We start from the raw sequence: 20,771 nt of genomic DNA, 5'->3' as shown, positions 1-20,771 counted from the left end.
CTTGTGCTCATCCGAGGGTTATCCAGGCTGCCTTTGCTCTAGTGATGTTTTGCCCCTTGGCACATGCTTACTTTGTCACATTGCTTCTCGTTATGTCCTGTCCGTGGCTAGGTTTCACATCCCAGGGGAATGAGAGACATGAACTGTGCATAGGGCCTTCTGTAGGGCACATGCTCAGCTGTGTGAGGTCAGGGACTGGGCGTGATCTCTCGTGTGTCTGGTGTGCTTAGGCACACAGGGTGTATCTGGCTGGGGTGGAAGAGCACCCTGTGGCTGGCCGCACGTGCGTTGGTGTCCTTAAGCCACACGCTGTGGCGGATTAGAGTGGACTCGGGAAGAGCAGGTGTTTCCATGGTGTCTGGCAGCACGGAGCAGTGTGTGTCCAGTGCCCGAGCCTGGTTGGTGGCTGTGAGCTGTCCTGTTCTGGGCTGAGGGGAGGGTGAGCTTCCCGGCTCGCTGTGTGGTTGGTCGACGCTCTGCGGCTCTAGGAGATGCTCTGGGGCAGAAGTGTAGGAAATAACACCTAGTTCCGATTTTAAAGCTTTGACTTCTCTTCCTGGTGGGAAGCAAATGGCTAAAAGAATTTGTAAGAGAAAAGCAAAATTATGTTGAGAGAGGAAGAAAGATTTTTGTGCGTTTTTGTGCGTGTTTGGGCTCTGTCAGGATCCTGTGTCCTGGGGAGTTCTCACTGCCTGGTCTGATTCATTGTTGCTGGTGCTAACCTGTACTCTTAGTAACCTGTTGGAGTAGCTGGCTTGCTGGCAGAGAAGTGAGTGCTGTGTCTGCCTCAGCAGCCTCACCACTGTTTAACTCTGTAAATCCTTGGGCCTGGTTGACCTTGGAGTCACATTTCTCCCGTGTTCTGTAGGAGTCCACTTACGGGACCCACATCCACGAGAAACGTGAAGAGCGAGAAGCGCGCTTCTGCAACACTGTGCACGACATCGTGAACAGAGGCGGCAGAGGGCTCATCCCTGTCTTCGCCCTCGGAAGGGCGCAGGAGCTGCTCTTGATTCTAGGTGTGCCTGCCTTTATATCTGGGAGCATATCCAAATCTCACATCATCTTATCAAGATGTTCTTGGGGCCTTGGCTAAGTCACTCCACCTGTGTTAATTTCACTTTCTTGATGTTTTTGTAAAGATGTCTTAGTTTTCTGGAAAGCCAGAGTTCCAGAGAGAGATGCAGAGATCTTCTATGCAGTAGTTTACTCCCTAAATGGCCGCAACAGCCAGAGCTGGGCTGGTCTGAAGACAGGAAGCAGGAGCTTCTGCAGGCTTCCCATGATGGCAGCAGGGGCCATAGCAGCTGGGCCATCTTTCATTGCTTTCCCTGGCATGAAAGCAAGAAGCTGGGTTGGTGTTAAGGCAAATGGAATTCACAGCAGCACGTGGACATGGAATGCCGGCTTTGTGAGCAGCGGCTTAGCCGGGTGAACCAGAGCCTGCTGCCTCCACCCCTTGGTCTGTGATCACAGCGCTTTCCAAGGGTGGTATGAAGTAACTTTTGAATTTGTAAGTTTAATTCAATCAGGACCCAGCTAGTTAAATGCTTTAATTTATTTTTTGCTTGTCTGGATTTTGAAAATCTAATTATTTGAACTATTTGTCCACCGTACTCAGTGTTTGTTTCTTATAAAATCATTCTAGATGAATACTGGCAGAACCACCCAGAACTGCATGACATTCCCATATACTATGCGTCATCACTGGCCAAGAAGTGCATGGCAGTGTACCAGACCTATGTGAACGCCATGAACGACAAGATCCGCAAACAGATCAACATCAACAACCCCTTTGTTTTCAAACACATTAGTAATCTCAAGGTAAGCACTGTGGGAGAAAGGGACCAGAGTGGGTGTGCTGTGCCAAGTCCGTGGTGGGGCAGGTGCCTGCGGGTGGGAGAAGGAGGGACCAGAGTGGGTGTGCTTGCCCGTCAGTCCATGGTGGGACAGGTGATGGTGATCCGGCAGGTGGCATTTTTCTGCAGGAGATCAAATTCCCAGAGACTGGCCATCTTTTTTTCTATGGACAATTGCAGCCTCCTCCCCCGGGTCTCTTCTCTGTTCTCAGAGCTTAAGGCTGCTAGCTAGCTAGCTTGGATTTTTTTGCTGTAGAAATAAAAGTTCTAATGAGACAAAAATACTTTGTATTACGTGTTAAATCCCCCTATTCTCACGCACACCTGATGAGCTTTTTTTCAGGTTTACCTTTCAGAGGCATTTAATAAGTCTGATTTTATTTAACTAAAAAAAGATAATTTTATTTGAATTAATGCCTCAATTATGATAACGACCCAAATAATTTAAGTTCTAAATGATCTTCTAGTTTTAAATAGGCTTTGTTTTTAAAACCTATTTTTTTATGTCAGTTGCTTAAGATTTTATGTAGGAGTAATGTTAAGCTTTCTGTCTGGATTGCCAAGTTAAATGCATCCTTAAAAAACTGGATATAACAAAAACCCAGGACATTTTTGGAAATTATAATATTCTTCTAGCAATTTTGTGTGAATTTTTTTTTATAGTGCTTTAGGGATTGTATAAAATACTGTCAAAACGGGAGGGAGGGGAGAATGCCAAGCTGGCTGGGCTAGTGTGGTGGTGGCATGTGGGTTTGGCCAACACTGGCATGTCATGTGGACACCAATTTGAGTCCCAGCAGCTTCAGTTCTGACCCAGCGCCCGTCTAGCGTGCCTAAGCAAGCAGCAGAGGTACTCAAGTGCTTGTGGGAGACCCAGATGAAGTCCTGGCTCCCAGCTTCAGCTTAAGCCAGTTCCAGCCGTTGAGGCCATTGGGCAATTGACCAGTGAACAGACGGAAGATCTCTCTGCCTCTGTCTTGCAAGTAAATAAATAAATCCTTAAACAAAATTAGAATGACAGGCTGGGTGGAAATGCCCTTGCAGTGTGCCCAGCCCGCTGAGCGTGCGTTAGTTCTCCAAGTTCTGCCTTGGGTGGGTAGACTCCTTCTGTGTCCCCACTGAGCTTGCCTGCAGTGGTCCTGTAGGTCCACAGGGAATCTGAACCTCAGTGGTTTTTTGATTTAAGATTTTGTTTATATTGAAAGTCAGAATTACAGCAGGGGGAAATCTTCCCTCTGCGGGTTCACTCCCCAGTTGGCGGTAATGGCCAACGCTGGGCCACCTGAAGCCAGGAATCAGGAGCTTCTTCTGGCACTCTGATGTGGATAGCAAGGGCCTGAATATCTGGATCATCCTCTGCTGCTGTTCCCAGGCCATTAGCAGGGAGCTAGATAGGATGTGGAGCAGGTGGAACACAAACCAACACCTATGTGGGATGCTGGCATTGCAGGCTGCAGCTTTACCCACTGTGCCGAAACAGCAGCCCCGATTTACTACTTCTTATCACTTCTTTTCCTGTTATTCCAGCTAAACTGCTAGAAACTCGACAGTTGTGCTTCATGTTTGTTTCTCTGGCCAAGGCCCTGTCAAGTGGGATTGATCTTTTGGCTACTGTTTGTCATTCTTTAAGGAGTGCTGTCACTCGTGGTAGTTGACGCGCTCTCCCCCTCCTCTGCCTCTCAGAGCATGGACCACTTCGACGACATTGGTCCCAGTGTGGTGATGGCGTCCCCAGGCATGATGCAGAGCGGCTTGTCCAGAGAGCTCTTCGAGAGCTGGTGCACTGATAAGAGAAACGGCGTCATCATAGCAGGGTACTGTGTGGAAGGGACGCTTGCCAAGGTCAGTTAGGTCCTGGGCTCTCACTCTTCCCCGGCATGAGCCTCGCGGGCCTTTTCCACCACATTATTTTGTTGAATGAATTTTGATTTTTAAAGTGAGGATGGAGTTAGGGTGCCAGAGCCACACAGCGAGAGCACCAGGGGGTTGGTGTGCCCATCAAAGTTTGAGCAATACTCTGCTTGTAAGTTTAACAGGGCTGAAGGCCGCTTGCGATGAACTCATGTGTAACACCCTCACCCAGTGAAGAGCTTTCCCGATGCAAACAAGTGACCTCGTGATTTGGGGTTTTTCTTTTTTTGCATATACATAACGAGATATCTTGGCATCACAGGAAGGTAGTTTTATCTAATCTTTTGGTGTACCTGTGTTCTCAATGTGACCCGTCACGCAGGCCGTGTGTGGAATTTTCTCCTTACTGTGTGGTGGAAGGGCTCAAGCAGTCTCAAGTTTTTCAAGATTCAGGTTTTCAGGTTTAGGACATTCGGCATGGAACACATTGTCTTACAAAGCCTCCTGTTGGTGTAAAGCACTTGGTGTTAATTTTCAGGGTTATGGACGCTGTAGGGAGATGCCCAGAGCTTGCAGGCTGTGTCTGGATTTCCACAGTCACGTCCTCATCCTCTTAGCGTTTTCTCTGAAGTGCTCTAGGAGCAGTGTTGCTGTGCCGGAAGCACGCGTGCGTTCTGAGTGCTCACGTTTGAGAAGTGGCCAGAACACGCACACAGCTGGGGAAAGACGTCTGCCTTTCCACTCGCAAGAATGACGACTTTCACTGGCAGCGCTCTTAAGAGTGTTGAACTTTAGTTAACCTGACTATTTTCTTCACTAAATGCTTGATTTGGGAAACTGAGCATTTTATGTTTACTAAATCAAAGTGGTCCAAATGGTTCTGTGCTGAAGGTCCTAAATTTAACCCAGGAGTTAAATGGCTGCATGAAAAAAGAATGCAAATGTGCCTTGTCTGTTCTAATTGGATAGTTTGTTTTATTTTGTTATTTGTCTTTGTTTTTCACAGCACATCATGTCTGAACCGGAAGAAATCACTACCATGTCTGGACAGAAGTTACCCTTGAAAATGTCTGTTGATTACATTTCTTTCTCTGCTCACACAGATTACCAACAAACCAGCGAATTTATCCGTGCTTTGAAACCGCCTCATGTGGTTAGTCTCTGAATTCGACTGTGACATTGTAGGGAGAAGAGCATACCGTGAAGCAGGTGCCCTGGCTTAGTTGGTCAGCACCTCCGGGCTGGGGTGGTCGGTCAGGGCCTCCAGGCTGGGGTGGTCGGTTCCCTGGAGCCTCCAGACTGGAGTGGTTGGTCAGGGCCTCCGGCCTGGGGTGGTCGGTCAGGGCCTCCAGGCTGGGGTGGTCGGTCAGGGCCCCCGGGCTGGAGTTGTCGGTCAGGGCCTCCAGGCTGGGGTGGTCGGTCAGGGCCTCCGGGCTGGGGTGTTCGGTTCCCTGGAGCCTCCAGACTGGGGTGGTTGGTTCCACCCTCACCTTCAGGTCTGAAGTGCAGCTCCTCTTGCCCGGCGCAGGCTGTGCACACTCCCTGCTGCCCCAGTGGAGTACGGCTCCTGGTTTAGAACAGCTCCGACCCTTGGGCGAGTCGCCGACTGCTCTGGGCCTGGCGCTGTGACCCTGCTGTACCTAGGACTAACTGCCCGGCAGAAGGTGCTGTGGGTACTTCTGGAGAGGCCCACACAGCATGGATAGGCAGTGCCAGGGTCATCTGTGGAGATGGAAATGATAAGTCATGCCAGGGTGAAAACTTAAAACTTAAATGAGAAATTTATAGCTTCTTGTTAGTACAGCCTGTGTTCAACTAGAGGAACATTTAAAAAAACGTGGCTCTGTAGTCAGCTGAATGAATTACCTTCTCTGGGAATTTCACATCATGGTTATATTTATTTGTTGTTTTGTGAATATCTTTGTGCATATATATAAGGCATGGCATTTACAGTTCGGACAATTTCAAGTGTAAAGTTCTGTCCGCATCACCCCCAACAGAAGCTTGGCACTGCTCGTCTGTAACTTGGGGTGCCATTTCCTTCTCCCCCAGCCCTGCTTACCATCCAAACCACCTGCTGACTCCCGCAGTTAGCTAATTCTAGGTGTCTCCTGGGAGAGGGTGCCCTGCTGTCAGGGCTGGTCTGTGGTGCCCTTCCAGTATCTCGTCCTCACGGTACTTGCTGCTGGCCCTTCGTGAGTGACTCTGATGGAGGTGACCGCCCCTCTGAGCGTCGGAGCTGAGCAGGAAGCATTTGCTGGCAGTGCAGGCTGTTTGCAGGTGTTTTCTAGTGTCTGTGGTTTCCTGATCCCTGCCCCCCCGAGGGTGTTTTTTCAGGGAGGAAGAACCGTGCTGCTCTGTGTGTGGTGGCACCACCTCATTCTCAGCCGTGTCTCGTGTCGCTGGACCTGATGCCTTCCTGCGATGCGATAAAGTTAGATTAGCAGCATTGGCAGTAGTCACTGGTACTAGGAGGCGTTTACCTTGCGCTTACCGTCTGCCAGCACCGTGCCAGTGTTACCTGAATCAGCTTGCTTCATATTCCCTACCAGCAGTGCTTTTGTACATGAGAAAACTGAGATGTTAACTTATTTTGTCAGAATTGCACAGCTGTCCCACTAATGTGTCTGGGTAGGCAGCAGAAGATAGCCCAAGTACTTGGTGCCCTGCACCCGTGGGGTAGACCAGGACAGAGTTCCTGGGCGGAGCCTGGCCCAGAGTGGCTGCTGTTGCCATTTGTAGTGAACCCAGCAGATGGGAGATCTTTGTGGCTTTTTCTTTCTCTGTTGCTTTTGCTTTCACATAGACAAATAGGTAGGTAGATCTTTTCAGACCAATAAGAGGATGACTTAGCTGGGAGGCAGCAGGGCCAGGAGTGAAGCCTGAGCCTGGGGAGTGACCGGATGTCCGCTGGCCAGGCAGGAGACCATCTGTCTTGTGAAACATGCTGTAACAGCCAGCAGTAGACCTGTCACTAACACGGGGACTGAAACAACTCCACTGGTTCTGAAATAACGTGTTTGCCATTTCTCATTAAACAAGAAAATAGAAGAAGGCTTTGTTTTTCACCCACAAAAAGCTTCTGTTGAAAATCTTAACAAGCTGAAGAAAGCTAAAAGTGCTTTTTGAGATAGTACAAGTAGCAGCTTGTTTATGTGAGCATCGTGTGCCCTGGAAGCAACCCCAGAGGTCACTTGCTCTGGTGACCATAGAAACACAGGAAAAATGCCAGTGGTGTTAGTGGCAGACTGGAGAAACGTGTTCTGATCTCTTCAGGTGTGCCTCCGTTTCATTTGTTTAATGTGGATAAAGGTCATTATCAACGTGGGTAAAGAATGCGTCCCCTGCTCTCAAACTCTCATGTAGATTTTGGTGCACGGTGAGCAGAATGAGATGGCCAGGTTGAAGGCAGCGCTGATCCGAGAGTATGAGGACAACGAGGAGGTCCACATCGAGGTGCACAACCCTCGCAACACGGAGGCCGTGACCCTGAACTTCAGAGGAGAGAAGCTTGCGAAGGTAGGAAGATGGCACCCCTTGCCCCCCGCCCCGCGCCCCGGCACCCCGCGGGAAAGGGCACTGCTCAAGAAAGCAGCTACTGCATCTGCTTCCACTACAGGAACTTCATTTTGGGGTTTTATGGGCTTCTTTGGGTTTCACTGGTTCCTTTCCTCACGTGGGAAGTTTCCAGATAGATTAGTTGTGACGCAGTTGAGTTGGGGGCTCCATAGTCCTCGGCCCCGTGTGCTTTTCCCACCTGTTTCTGAGGGGGAGCTCGTGCTCATGACTGCTCTCTGCTGTACCTGCTGCAGCACTGGGATCTTTCTCTTGCTGTGCTTCCTAAGAATCTAAAGATAGACCCCTATCTGTGAGCAGTCTCTGTGTGTGGATGTCTTAGGATACATTAAAAGTGTCTTGTTGGGAGTTGACCACAGTCAGGCATTGTGTTGCAGCAGGTTAAGCTCTGCTGCTTGACACTGGATCCCGGGTCTAGAGCCACTTCCGATCCAGCTCCCTGCTGCTGCGGCCTGGGGAGCAGCAGACAGTGGCCCAGTTCCTGGGGCCCCTGCCACCTCCATGGGAGATCTGGACGGAGTTTGCCCTAGCCCCAGCAGGCTCTGAGGGACTGAGTCAGTACCGAGATGTCTCCCTCTCTCCGTCTTCATTTCTCCATCTGCCTCTGCTGCCCGCCCTCTGTCACTGCTTCGTGTCAATGAAATAAAATAGACTTAAAAGAACTAATTTTAATGATAAAATATGTTTTCTGATTTTAACACTGAGATAGTTAAGAAAACCTTACTCAGGATTTTAGAGGGATGCTATTAGTCAAAAACTTTTTTTTTTTTTAAAGATTTCTTATTATTGGAAAGCCGGATATACAGAGAGGAGGAGAGACAGAGGGGAAGATCTTGTGTCCGATGATTCACTCCCCAAGTGAGCCGCAGTGGCCAGAGTTGAGCTGATCCGAAGCCGGGAACCAGGAACCTCTTCCGGGTCTCCCATGCGGGTGCAGGGTCCCAAAGCTTTGGGCCGTCCTCGACTGCTTTCCCAGGCCACAAGCAGGGAGCTGGATGGGAAGTAGAGCTGCCGGGATTAGAACCGGCGCCCATATGGGATCCCGGCGCGTTCAAGGCGAGGACTTTAGCCGCTGGGCCACGCCACCGGGCCCATCAAAAACTTTTTTAAAGCTACTTGTAAGGGATTTAAAATTTATTTATTTATTTATTGGAAAGTCAGATAATACACAGAGAGGAAGATCTATCCAATGGTTAACTCCCCAAGTGGCTAACACTGCTGGAGCTATGCCAATCCGGAGCCAGGAGCCAGGAGCCTCTTCCGGGTCTCCCACACGGGTGCAGGGTCCCAAGGCTTTGGGCCGTCCTCCACTGCTCTCCCAGACCACAAGCAGGGAGCTGGATGGGAAGCAGGGCCACCACGATTAGAACCAGCACCAGTATGGGATCGCAGCGTGTGCAAGGGGAGGACTTTAATTGCTAGGCTACCACAATGCGCCCACAGTTTATTTTCTTGAAGAACAACAGCAAAAACAGATGAGCAAACTCAGGAGTGTTGGTGCTTCCTGCAGGTCTCGCTGCTCACAGGACGCTGCACGCCCCATTCCAGGATTTTTTTTCTTGCTGCTGTAGAGGAGCGTGTTCCTTTGAGAGTGCAGAACTGTTTTCCCAAACTGCTGGTGGAGTGTGGGGAAGCTGTGCAGGGCAGTGATGGAGAGGAGCCCAGTCTGCAGCCTTGCTTTATTAGTTAATGTCATCAGCTCTGACTTTCACTGGAGCACAGCCTCCTGGAATCAAGCTCCCTTTCCCAAAGTCGCTCATTGAAGGAGAAGCTGTGAGGAACTCTGGGAAATAGAGCTGTTGCCATGGAGAACTGTAGCGGCAGTGTGCCCTCTTGGTTGCAGATGAGCGAAGGGCCGTGCCCTGTGTCTGTCTCTCGCTCCTTCCCTCTGCTGGAGACAAGTTCTGCTTCACAACAGTGCGTTGCGATTGGACGAGCGTTGTTTTGTTCTCAAATGGGCGTCACCTTCTGATAGGAGCATCTCCCCCGCCCTGGTGGACGCTGTGTCCCTGCGTTGCTGCGTTCTGCTCATGGTGGACCCAGTTTGGGACCCAGCTTGCAGAAGCCTGTGCTTTTCACGGCCACTTCCTGCCTGCCCTGCCCCCACTGCCTCCTAGGCTGATTGGAACTAAACCAAGGCTGGCCATCCGTGCCAGAGCTGTCTTTGTGACAACATCACTGGGTTACTGCCCCGGTCATAGAGGTGCAAAACACCCCAGATGTGCCTGCTCTAAGTCAGGCTTTGTTCTCACAGTGCAGATATCAGACATTAGGTGCCTAAATACTAATTGCATTTTACAGATTCTAGTCTCTTCAAAATCCTTGTCTTTTTTTTTTTTTTAATAGGTCATGGGCTTTTTGGCAGACAAGAAGCCAGAACAGGGCCAGCGGGTCTCAGGAATACTTGTCAAGAGAAACTTTAATTATCACATCCTATCTCCTTGTGACCTGTCCAGTAAGTATATTGCTGACGTCGGCTACGACTCAGTCCTAGCACTGCAGGGAAGTGTCTGAAAACTGTCTTGACCTCATCGCCAAATTTTGAGTAACAGCCAAGTAATAAAATAGGAGCAGGTGAAGGTTGGTCATGAACAAGATTTAGTTCCTTCTGCCCTGCACTCTGAGAGCCTGCCTGGCACTGCGCTGTTAGCAAGGGGAGAGCGTGCCCATTGCTCCTGACCTCATGGCCATCCTGCTTGCGGGGTTTTATTTCCATGAGTAACTTAGGCGTTTTGTCCTCGTGACCTGTAGTCCTGCCCTCTGGACCTGTCTGTCCTTCACTGCTCCCAAGTGTGGAGCAAAACCTCCCTGCATTTAAAAGGGGAAAATGTTACCATAAAGCCTATTTTTTTATTGTGTTGGACTTTTCTTTCATCATTGCAGTAATTAACACCAGCTGTGTGTGGTTGAAGTGTGTCGTGAATGTAACCATAGGAAAAGCAGGTGCACCAGGCTAAACGGGTGGCACTGAGGCATGTGAACTGCTCCTTGTCCCCATGAGTTCAATGTCTGAATGTCAAGACATCAGTAGCAATTACTTTCCCAATAAATACAATATTCAAGTCAATACTGAGCATAATTTTACTTCAGTGGCTATACTTGCCTGTAAGTGCTTCCTGAGGGACTGAGAAATGGCCGTCTTAGGTGTCTGTCACCAGCTCCTGGCTGTCTGGCCACCGCACGTTAGGTCCAACCTGTCCCTCCATTATGTTGGCAGATGCCAAGCTTTGAGCCTAGTGCTGGAGCGCTGACAGCTCACCTCAGTCCCATGGAGGAGCTAATCATGGCATAGCTGGGTGACATGGAAAGCCACACAAGGATAGGGGGAGCCTTGCCTAGAGTTGAGGAAAATTTGGAAATTAGTTGGCACCTGAGCCAGGTGCTGAAGGAGTTGCCAGCCAGAGAAGGGCTGGTGACAGCTGGTGCACTGCCTCCAAGGCCGCCAAGCACTTGCTGTGTTCAGGCCAGTGGGGTCTTCCTGTGGCTGAGGGGGTGGGCCTGGGGGGTCAGTGAAAAGCCTGGTGCCCACCCTTGCGACACCCCTGCTTGCTTGCTCTGCCTGTGTGTCTCGGTCCTGACCCCGTGCGTGGCCACAGGCTGTGAATTGGGGGACAGTGTTGTGCCCTGACCCCGTGCGTGTTGGTCTTTTGGGGGACAGAGTATTGTTTGTTCAGGAGTGCTGGTTTTCTCCTCAGATTACACCGACTTGGCAATGAGCACTGTGAAACAGACCCAAGCCATTCCATACACTGGCCCCTTTAATTTGCTCTATTACCAACTACAGAAATTGACAGGTATGTTTATTGAAGGTCATGTACTTTTCAGTGAGGTAATTTTGTATCTAGAAAATGATGTCATTTCATTCTGCTAATTCTCTCAATCTGGCAGTATTTTACTTCTGCTTTGCTCTTTGTTGTTGTTACTGTCATGTTATCACTTAGGCAAAAATTTTGAAAATGTCAAAGTTTTTTTCCAAAGATTTGTTTTTCTTTAAAAGGTAGGCAGAGTTATAGAGTGAGAAGGAGAAACAGAGAGAAAGGTCTTCCATCTGCTGGTTCACTCCCCAGATGGCCACAGTGGCCAGAGCTGGACTGGCCTGGAGCCAGCAGCCAGGAGCTTCATCCGGGTCTCTGCGTGGGTACAGGGTCCCAAGCACCTGGGCCGTCTTCTGCTGCTGGATTTGAAGCGCAGCAGCTGGTACCAACCCATGCCCATATAAGATGCAGAGTTGCAGCCATAGGCTTAGCCTGTATGCCACAGTGCTAGCCCCTGAAAATGTAAACTTGTAGAAGACCTCTATATGTCTAATCCTCAATCCACTTAAACTTCCAAGCATGGCAGTAGTCATTACACCTCTATTTAAATCTGTTTTACTTCCCAAAATTTCATGGGTATTTTTCCTTTGTTCTTCCTGGGTTTCATCAGCATTCCTGAGTGTGACAGATTTCAGAAGAGCTTGTGACCTCCAGCCAGGGGCCAGGAGGCAGTCTGCACATCCTGTTTCCATATTAACCCTAAATGTGAAAGTGTAGTCTTTAGTAAGGTCAGGACACACGCCATCACTGAGCTCGCTGCCTTCCACACAATAAAGCAGGCAGAAAGGAAAAAACATTACGAGTGATTTGAAAGGCAGTCAGCTCTTCACCCCACTGCTTCACTGCCCTAAGGGCCACAGTGTGGAGGGCTGGGCCAGGCGGGAGCCAGAAGCCCCACACTGCAGCTGGGTTCGCATTAGGCAGTGCATGGGCCATCCTCCACTGCCTTTCCAGGTGCATGGCAGGAAGGTGATTGAAAGTGGAGCAGCCGAACTGGAACTAGTGTCCTGATAATGGATAAACTAATGGACACTGCTCAGATCAGAAGTGTCTCACCTTTGACAGTAGAATAATTAAACTTAGGCCAGCATGGTGGCATAGTAGGCTAAGCCTCCACCTCCGATGGCAGTATCCCAAGTGGGTGCCGGTTCATGTGCTGTCTAGTCCTTGCCTGACCCAGGATCCCTGCTTGTAGCTTGGGACAGTAGTGGGATACCTGGAAGAAACTCCTGGCTTTGGATTCGTCCAGGTCCAGATGTGACGGGCATTTGGGGAGTGAGCCAATGAATGCTTCTCTTTCTGTAACTCTGCCTTTCAAATAAAATAAACTAAATCTTTTTTGTTTTTGAAAATAATAGTAAGAGGGCAGGAGGTTGAAATGATTGGGTGGCAGTGTCCTGTTGGTGAGATCCTAGCAAAAAGGCGGGCATTGAGTGAGAGAGCTCAGCCAGACACCTGCGTCCTGGGTCAGACTCCTGCCAGCTCCTGATCCAGCGACCTGCGCTGTGCATGCGTCTGCCCGCAGCCTACGGGGGCCCCAGTGCTTGAAGCCTGCCCCCCGTGGGGGACAGGTGGAGGTCCAGCCCTGCCTGTTGGTTTTTGGGGAGCAAGGCAGCAGATAAAAGACTTCTCTGTGCCTTTCAGATGAATACACTTTGTAAGGGAAAGACTCTTGTCTACATAGATGTTGGACTACCTCGCGTGTGTTGAGATCTTCCCGGGGCTCTAAGCGAGTCACCTAACCCCAACTTTGTTGTTAAAAATTGTTACAAGATGAACTACTGGCTCTGTGTAGCAGCCTTACTTCAGCTGTTTATAGATTTATTTATTTTTATTACAAAGTCAGATATACACAGAGGAGGAGAGACAGAGAGGAAGATCTGTCCGATGATTCACTCCCCAAGTGAGCACAACGGCCGGTGCGTGCCGATCCGAAGCCAGGAGCCAGGAACTTCCTCCAGGTTTCCCACATAGGTGCAGGGTCCCAAAGCTTTGGGCTGTCCTCGACTGTTTTCCCAGGCCCCAAGCAGGGAGCTGGATGGAAAGTGGAGCTGCCAGGACTAGAACCGGCACCCGTATGGGATCCTGGTGCATTCAAGGCGAGGACTTTAGCCGCTAGGCTACGCCGCCAGGCCCACTTCAGCTGTTTATAAGCAAAGAAATAATTGCAGGTCTGGAATGTGATTGGATTATACATATTTTGTTGTTGCTTTTTTTTTTTCTTCAGGTGATGTAGAAGAAATAGAAATTCAAGAAAAACCTGCTCTGAAAGTGTTCAAAAATATTACTGTAATACAGGAACCAGGCATGGTGGTATTAGAAGTAAGATAAGATCACTTACCTACACGAGGAAGAAACAAAATTTTCCAAGATTTCACTTGCAATCATAAAGGAAATTAGTTTCTTCCCAATAGGAAAAAACAATATTTGGAAAATATAGAAATGTGCGGGGATTTTTTATCTGTACAATTAAATATAATATAGCTGGGCACTTTCTGTAGAGCTGTAACAGTTGAGACTTGATATTTTAAATATTGGTTAGGCTTACTATTTTATGCATGTAGCTGGAGCCCCGTAAGAGGCAGTCGCGGCTGGGTTTGTGGCTCCCGGGAGATCCGCAGTTGTGGCCATGGGTCTCGGACCTCTCCGTGCGGCCCACTCACGGGGAGCGGGGACCTGGGTTGGGATCCCAGCACCCATGTATCGTGCAACTCACAGCGGAGTCCCCGGGCCTTTGGCTGTGAGAATCTGGTGCTAACACAAAGGACAAGCCTGGGGCTTTTCCGGCGTGCAGCCTGCGTGTGGCTCCCGGCCTGCGGGAGCGGCCGGCCCAGAGCCAGGCCTGCCATGTGCTGCAGCTCCAGGCAGGCGGGGGGCGAGGGTGGCGCGTGCCGCTGTGCACAGGTGCTGCTCCTGATGCTGCCTTTTGCTTTCCAGTGGCTGGCCAACCCTTCTAACGACATGTATGCAGACACAGTAACGACGGTCATACTGGAAGTCCAGTCAAATCCAAAAATAAGGAAAGGTACAGAACTGCTTCACTGTGGTCAATCCCCGAAGGCAGCCAGCGTCCTGGAGAGACTGACATGGTGACTGTCCTGTACCCCGAATGCTGCCAGCGAGCACTGCCAGGGAGTCACTCTCCTCTTGTCCTCGCTCTGCCTTTATACAGTGCAGGGCTAAGTGCGGTGAACGCTCTGGTAAAAGCCCTTTGCTGCCAGTCCTCCTCAGAGCAGCTGCTGAGACCGAGCCAGCGTGTCTGTTAGGAAGATGGGTTACAGCAGAGAAAAGCGAGGGAAACACGCCGGGTTCTTCACAGCTCAGCTGTTCCTGGCAAGCACCTGAGCATCGTCTGCTTGCTCTCCTAATGCTTTCCTAAGATGAAGTCTCATATGTATAGCTAACTAATGATATATCTGGATAGCCTTCTAGAAAAATCACATTTCTGTGCAACAATGGCAGTTGGGGGCCAGTTGGCTGCTGTGTGGCCGGCAGCAGCGTGTGGTGTCCATGCTCTGTGCCATCCCAGGTGCCGCATGCTGTCCTGGAGCTGGCTCGGTGGGCGACCAGTAAGGCTAGCCTTGGTGGCCACGTCTGCACTGTGAGGGAGGACCACACGCAGCCCCGCCCCAGGGCTGCCTGTCTCCTCTGCTCTGGCTGGCCCCTGCTCTCCAGCCCCGTCTTGTGGGTGCCCAGGTGCTTGTCTCGGCTGGTGAGCCTGGAGTGTGTGTGTCCCCAGCAGCCCACTGGACGTTAGTGCAGTTCTCTGGGTACTCCTCCGACCCCTGCAGTGTTACCAGGGACACGTGACCGGGACAAAGACCTGCAGGGAGGGAGGCAGAGAAGGTCGGGAGACTTCCCAAGAAGGGAATGCTCTGGGGGAGGGAGGTTGGCAGCCTTGGAGCTAAGCGACAGAAGTGTGAATCATTGGCACTGCTCCTTCCGTAGATGGGAGGCATTGAGGGCCCTGGACAGTCCTGTGCCCCGAGCAAGCTGGCTGTGTATACACATTACGTAGCCATGTGCCTGTATCCTTCCCAAAGCTGACGTTACAGCCCCTTTGGGGAGGGTCAGCAGCTGAGGCAGGGAGCTCGGCTCAGGAGTAGGACGGGGAACCCGAACCAACCCTGTTAGAGAGGGCCGCTCTCAGCAGATGCCTCGTGTGTCTGCCCCGGCAAGTCACTTCCTCTCGGGGGTGCGGAAGGCCTTAGTAATGTCCCGGTGTTCGTTTTTATTAGAATAAGCAGTTGTGTTCCCTGCAGCGGATTGCTGACTTGGCAGTTTTCTACTCAGAACTAAAGCCACGGGTCTTTGCTGGATGTGCCCGGCAGGTGTCTGGGGTTTGAAGGTTGCTCACCTCTGTTCGCAAATGGGAGAATGTTTGGAAATAAAAATAATCTTAAATGTCTTTTGTGGCTCTTTAATAAGAATAGGAGAGAAACAAAGAAAAATATCCACTTGCCGTAGCAGGTTGTTGATCCAGACATGCCAGTCCCGGAAGGACAGTGCCCACCATCGCTCTCCGAGCTGTCAGCTGCTGCGTTCTGATTCTCCATTTGGGAGTTACTGTAGATGGGAATTTGGAAATTTAACTTTTTGTCATAAACTGAACTTCCTTGTTTTCTTTTCCCTAGGTGCAGTGCAGAAGGTCCCTAAAAAGTTAGAAATGCACGTTTACAGCAAGAGGCTGGAGATCATGTTGCAGTGAGTCCTCCGCTTGGGGTGTGCCTGGCGGCAGGCGCAGCGGGCTCAGCTGCCGAGGGGCCTGGGGTGCGCCTGGCGGGTGTGCCTGGCGGCGGGCGCAGCAGGCGCAGCAGGCGCAGCTGCCGAGGGGCCTGGGGTGCGCCTGGCGGCGGGTGCAGCGGGCTCAGCTGCCGAGGGGCCTGGGGTGCGCCTGGCGGGCGCAGCAGGCTCAGCTGCTGAGGGGCCTGGGGTGCGCCTGGCGGGTGCAGCGGGCTCAGCTGCCGAGGGGCCTGGGGTGCGCCTAGGCGGCAGGCGCAGCGGGCTCAGCTGCCGAGGGGTCTGGGGTACACCTTGGGCGGCAGGTGCAGTGGGCTCAGCCTCCATGGGGCCTGGCGGGCTCCACTGCTGCAGGGCCTGGTGTTCCTGCCGAGCAGGGAACAGTCTGAATTGTCCCTTTCAGTTCTGCACTCCAGCTAGTTCCAAGTATGTGGCCTGTGTGGTCAGCCATTTGCAGCCAACCTGTAGAGCACTCGGGATGCCCTTGAGTCCCTGGGCCTCTGCCGTGTAGGAGACCCAGAGGGGGTGCCTGGGTCCTGCCTTCAGCCTGACCAGCTCCCCGGGTTGTGAGGTCACTTGGCGAGGGAACCAGCACGTGGTCACTCTTCAGATAACAAGTAGAACGTCAGAGCTCTGTCAGAAAGGCTCAGCGGTCAGAGCTAGCCAGGTGCCGTGTGCATTTCAGCATGGCTTCACATATTTCTGCAGCTGTGACTTCATGAAGAACAGCTCTGGTCAGGCCATCCTCAGGCAGGAAGTCTGTAGCTGGGAAGCTCCTTTGAGTGCATCACACCAAGAAAGGAGTTTTTGCAACTTCAGCACAGTGCCTTACATAATCCAGCCAATACTGATGAATAAAATGACGGCCAAAAGTGAGTCACCTTGACAAAATGTTCTGCATGTTCGGAAGGTTTTAATGTTAGCCTATCTGCCTTTTCCTTCCTATACCCCAAATTTCACACTGACTAAATTTATTTGCCTACTTATTGATTCGAAAATCAAATGACAGAGCTTCCATCTGCTGGGTCACTTCCCACATGCCAACAGTAGCGAGGGCAGGGAGGGCTGAAGCCAGCTCCTACCGAGTCTGCCCGTGGCTGGCAGGGGCCTCCGCAGCCGCTTTCCCAGGTGCATGGGCAGGAAGCTGAATGAGCAGCAGAGGACTCCGGTACCGATGCCAGCGTATTGGACGCTTGTTTCCCAGACAGGCCTAACCTGTGACACATGCTGGACCCGGTTAACCTTGGGATCCTTCCGCTAACTTACAAAATGCATGATGGGCTTCAAATGGTGACTTCACATTCCTAAGACACATCGTCAAACAGTATTCTTGGTATTTTCGCTTTGATTCTCAAAAACATTGCAGTCACACCGGAAGCTAGCTGCCAGCTCGGGACGCTGATGCCTGCTGCGGGGGGCCCCGCTGGCTCCTCCCATCCTCACAGAGAACCCGGCTCAGGCTTTGGCGTCTACATGCTACTATGGAGATCATGTAGCCCTTTGGTGAGCTAGGGAAGCCATGGAACTTGTCCCTGGCAGGGAGCAGGAGACACACACACGTATGCACACATGCATTTAGACACACATGTGTACATATATGCATCCACATGAAGAGGCGCACAGCTTAACCTGTGTTCACAGGCTTAGACAGGCACCCTCCGCCCACCCCGCCCCAGCAAACACCCCTGCCGCTCTCGCATGCCTGCCCAGGGTGGAACGGGCAGTTCTGCTGGCGGCAGTTCTGTCCCCAGAGGACCCCAGCAACAGCACGCTCGTGGCTGCAGTGTGGCACGGCTCTCGCACCACAACCAGAGGTGTTTGAGTGAAGGCAGTGTTGCTGGGGCCCGTCCCTTTTTTTTTTTTTTTTAAGATTTATTTTTCTTTTTATTACAAAGTCAGATATACAGAGAGGAGGAGAGACAGAGAGGAAGATCTTCCATCCGATGATTCACTCCCCAAGTGACCACAGCGGCTCGTTCTGAGCCAATCCGAAGGCAGGAGCCAGGAGCTCTTCCGGGTCTCCCACATGGGTGCAGGGTCCCAAGGCTTTGGGCCGTCCTCAACTGCTTTCCCAGGCCACAAGCAGGGAGCTGGATGGGAAGTGGGGCAGCCAGGACTATAACCAGCAACCATATGGGATCCCGGTGTTTTCAAGGCGAGGACTTTAGCTGCTAGGCTATGCCGCCGGGCCCTGGGCCCATCCCTTTTAGCCCATCAGGGGTGACCCTCAAGTGGTGTCCAGATCTCAGCATCACTTCCTGGTTTCCTCTGCCCACCTCCCACCAGCACGTGGCAACCCTTCAGTTGGCAGGGAAGGGCCGCAGGGCAGCAGCACCTGTGTCACCACCATGAATGCAAGGCTGTGGTGTGTGAGCTTGCGAGTCGCAGCAGCCTGAGTAGTGCAGCTCACGTCCGTGTTTGTCTAGCCCTTGGGATCATGGGAATGCTTAAACAGTGCTGGCTTGCTTGCAAGAACCAACGGTTACATGAAACAAAACCTTTTTCCTGCCCTTTTGTTTTTATCTCTGGATTTAAAATATATTTTTACTTAGTACTAGGAAAACCAGCTAAGTTGATTTAAACATTTTCTTTTTCACTTTCTTTGAAGAGAGACACAGAGATTGTCCATGTGCCGGCCAGTTCCTCCCATGTGCAGGACAGCTAGGCTGGGCCAGGCTGAAGGCAGGAGGTCAGGTCTCCCAGGCTGAGTGGCAGGGCCCAAGGCCATGAGCCGTTTGCTGCCCCAAGGCTCACTAAGCAGGAAGCTGAATCGGAAGCAGAGTTGTGAGGACTCGAACCCAGGGCCCTCTGATCAGGAATGCTGGCATTCCATGAGGTGTGCGAACCGCTGTGCCAGGCTGCACCCTCGAGCACAGGAACTGCCTGAAACAGTGAGCTGTTGCCTCCCTGCACTCCGTTCTGACACAGTGTGGTCAGTACTTGATTGCCCACAGCTTAGCAATGTCTCCAGGGGTGACTGAGTTCCTGGCTCCTTGTGTTTATCTGCAGCCAGTCTGCAGTGGGACTGTTGACTGTCGCCTCTATAACTCACAGTGGAACCCCTGCTCCTCAGCGACCTAGACAATCTTAGTCATTTCTGTATTCCCAGCAGCAGGCATAGCACAAAGATGCCTGGCCAGTACTGACGTGACGAGGGGTGTGGCACAGCGGGTTAAGCCACCAGCATCCCACTCCACTTTGGATCTTTCTTCCTGCTAATGCACCTGCAAGCAGCAAAAACGGCCCAGGTCCTTGGGTTCCTGCCACCCCGTGGGAGACCCGGGTGGCCCTCTGGGCAGCTCAGCACCCGCTGCTGCCCCCCGTGGGAGACCCGGGTGGCCCTCTGGGCAGCTCAGCACCTGCTGCTGCCCCCCGTGGGAGACCCGGGTGGCCCTCTGGGCAGCTCAGCACCCGCTGCTGCCCCCCGTGGGAGACCCGGGTGGCCCTCTGGGCAGCTCAGCACCTGCTGCTGCCCCCCGTGGGAGACCCGGGTGGCCCTCTGGGTGGCTCAGCACCGGGTGCTGCAGGGGAAAAGCCAGCGTCTGGGGCTCTCTTTCTCACTCTTCTTTTCAAATAAATAAACCTTAAAAAACAGGGAGATGGATTTGCTCAAGGAGACATTGGAAAATGAATAGGAGCACCAGTCACATCTGGAAGTCTGGATTTTAACATCAGCTTGGCTGCTTAGGAGGCACAGGGCTTTAAGAAAGTCCCTAGCTCTTCTGTCTGGCGTTCCGCTCGTGGGTAAAGGGATCCTCACCACAGTGACAGGCTGGGTGCAGGCGTGAAGGTGTGTCAGGTGACCAGCACAGTACCTGCTGAAGGAAGCTTACTTTCTTAAGATTCATTGATTTTTATTTGAAACAGTTACAGAGAGGAGAGACAAAGGCACAGATCTTCCATCCACGGTTCACTCCCTGAAACGGACACAGTAGCTGGAGTGGGGTGGCTTGAAGGCAGAAGCCAGGAGCCTCACCTGGGTCTCCCATATGGGTGCAGGTTTCCAAGGACTTTGGCCATCCTCTGCCGCTTTCCCAGGCACAAGCACAGAACTGGCTCAGAAGTGGAGCAGCCAGGATTTGAACTGGTGCCCATGTGGAATGCTGGTGCCACAGGCAGAGGCTTAGCCGGCTGCGCTATTGCACCAGCCTCTGAATGAAGCATTCGTAACTGAGTAGATATAACTGTGTACCTACAGAGTGCCTGTTTTATAAAATTAGTAGCTTAGGTCAAGTAAGGAGTGTATCTCTGGGAAGATCTGTCCTCTATTTTAGAACAGGGAATTCAGTTTTACTGTTCCCACAGCTATGTGAAGCTGGTCTGTTCCGTTACTATTGCTTCTTTGTCTATTTTAAAGGGACATCTTTGGAGAAGAGTGCGTGAGTGTCAAAGATGGCTCTGTGCTCAGCGTCACCGTGGACGGGAAGACGGCCAACATTCACTTGGAGACGCGGGTAGGTGGCGGGGAGGGCGGCGCTGGGCTGTGCCTCCGGTGCCCCAGGCCTCCTGTGAGCCAGGCCTCTCCTTGCAGACGGTGGAGTGCGAGGAAGGCAGCGAGGACGACGAGTCGCTGCGGGAGATGGTGGAGCTGGCGGCCCAGCGGCTGTACGAGGCCCTCACGCCGGCGCACTGACGCCGGACTGCGTGTCCCGTCCACAATAAACGCCTGGTTCTCTGGGACACCTGGTCCCTTGCATTCCTTCAGCGCCCCGCCCGGTGTCCCAAGGCCGTTTCCGGTCAGCGCCAGCCGCACCGGAGCCTCCGGTTGCCTTTCCAGGCGCTGATCTGCTGCTGCCAGCCCTGTATGCGGCCAGCTGCCCTGGCGGACCCCACGTCGCAGGCCATGGGCAGGGACGGGCAGGCCACAGGCGGGGACATGGGCCCCACGTCTCAGGGGACGGGCAGGGACATGGCAGGCCCTTCGCTGGCC

At 52.0% G+C, this 20,771-nt stretch overlaps 1 protein-coding gene across 1 annotated transcript in view; it reads left to right on the top strand.

Moving 5' to 3' along the window:
• CPSF3 (cleavage and polyadenylation specific factor 3) overlaps window positions 1-20,510 on the top strand; it is a 29,470-nt gene extending 8,960 nt beyond the window's left edge. Inside the window, exons 7-18 of the mRNA XM_058668296.1 lie at window positions 869-1,019; window positions 1,649-1,824; window positions 3,543-3,701; window positions 4,717-4,863; window positions 7,077-7,229; window positions 9,633-9,741; window positions 10,982-11,080; window positions 13,329-13,423; window positions 14,039-14,126; window positions 15,736-15,805; window positions 20,199-20,295; window positions 20,373-20,510. Coding sequence (XP_058524279.1) covers window positions 869-1,019; window positions 1,649-1,824; window positions 3,543-3,701; window positions 4,717-4,863; window positions 7,077-7,229; window positions 9,633-9,741; window positions 10,982-11,080; window positions 13,329-13,423; window positions 14,039-14,126; window positions 15,736-15,805; window positions 20,199-20,295; window positions 20,373-20,474 — 1,446 coding nt within the window. The 3' untranslated portion in view covers window positions 20,475-20,510. The remainder of the gene's footprint in view (window positions 1-868; window positions 1,020-1,648; window positions 1,825-3,542; window positions 3,702-4,716; window positions 4,864-7,076; window positions 7,230-9,632; window positions 9,742-10,981; window positions 11,081-13,328; window positions 13,424-14,038; window positions 14,127-15,735; window positions 15,806-20,198; window positions 20,296-20,372) is intronic.
• The last annotated feature ends 261 nt before the right edge of the window (window positions 20,511-20,771 follow it).

The sequence above is a fragment of the Ochotona princeps genome, chromosome 8, assembly GCF_030435755.1.
Source record: "Ochotona princeps isolate mOchPri1 chromosome 8, mOchPri1.hap1, whole genome shotgun sequence".
Lineage (NCBI taxonomy): Eukaryota > Metazoa > Chordata > Mammalia > Lagomorpha > Ochotonidae > Ochotona > Ochotona princeps.
Note: the sequence above shows the minus strand (reverse complement) of the source record. Positions and strands in the feature narration are given on the sequence as shown.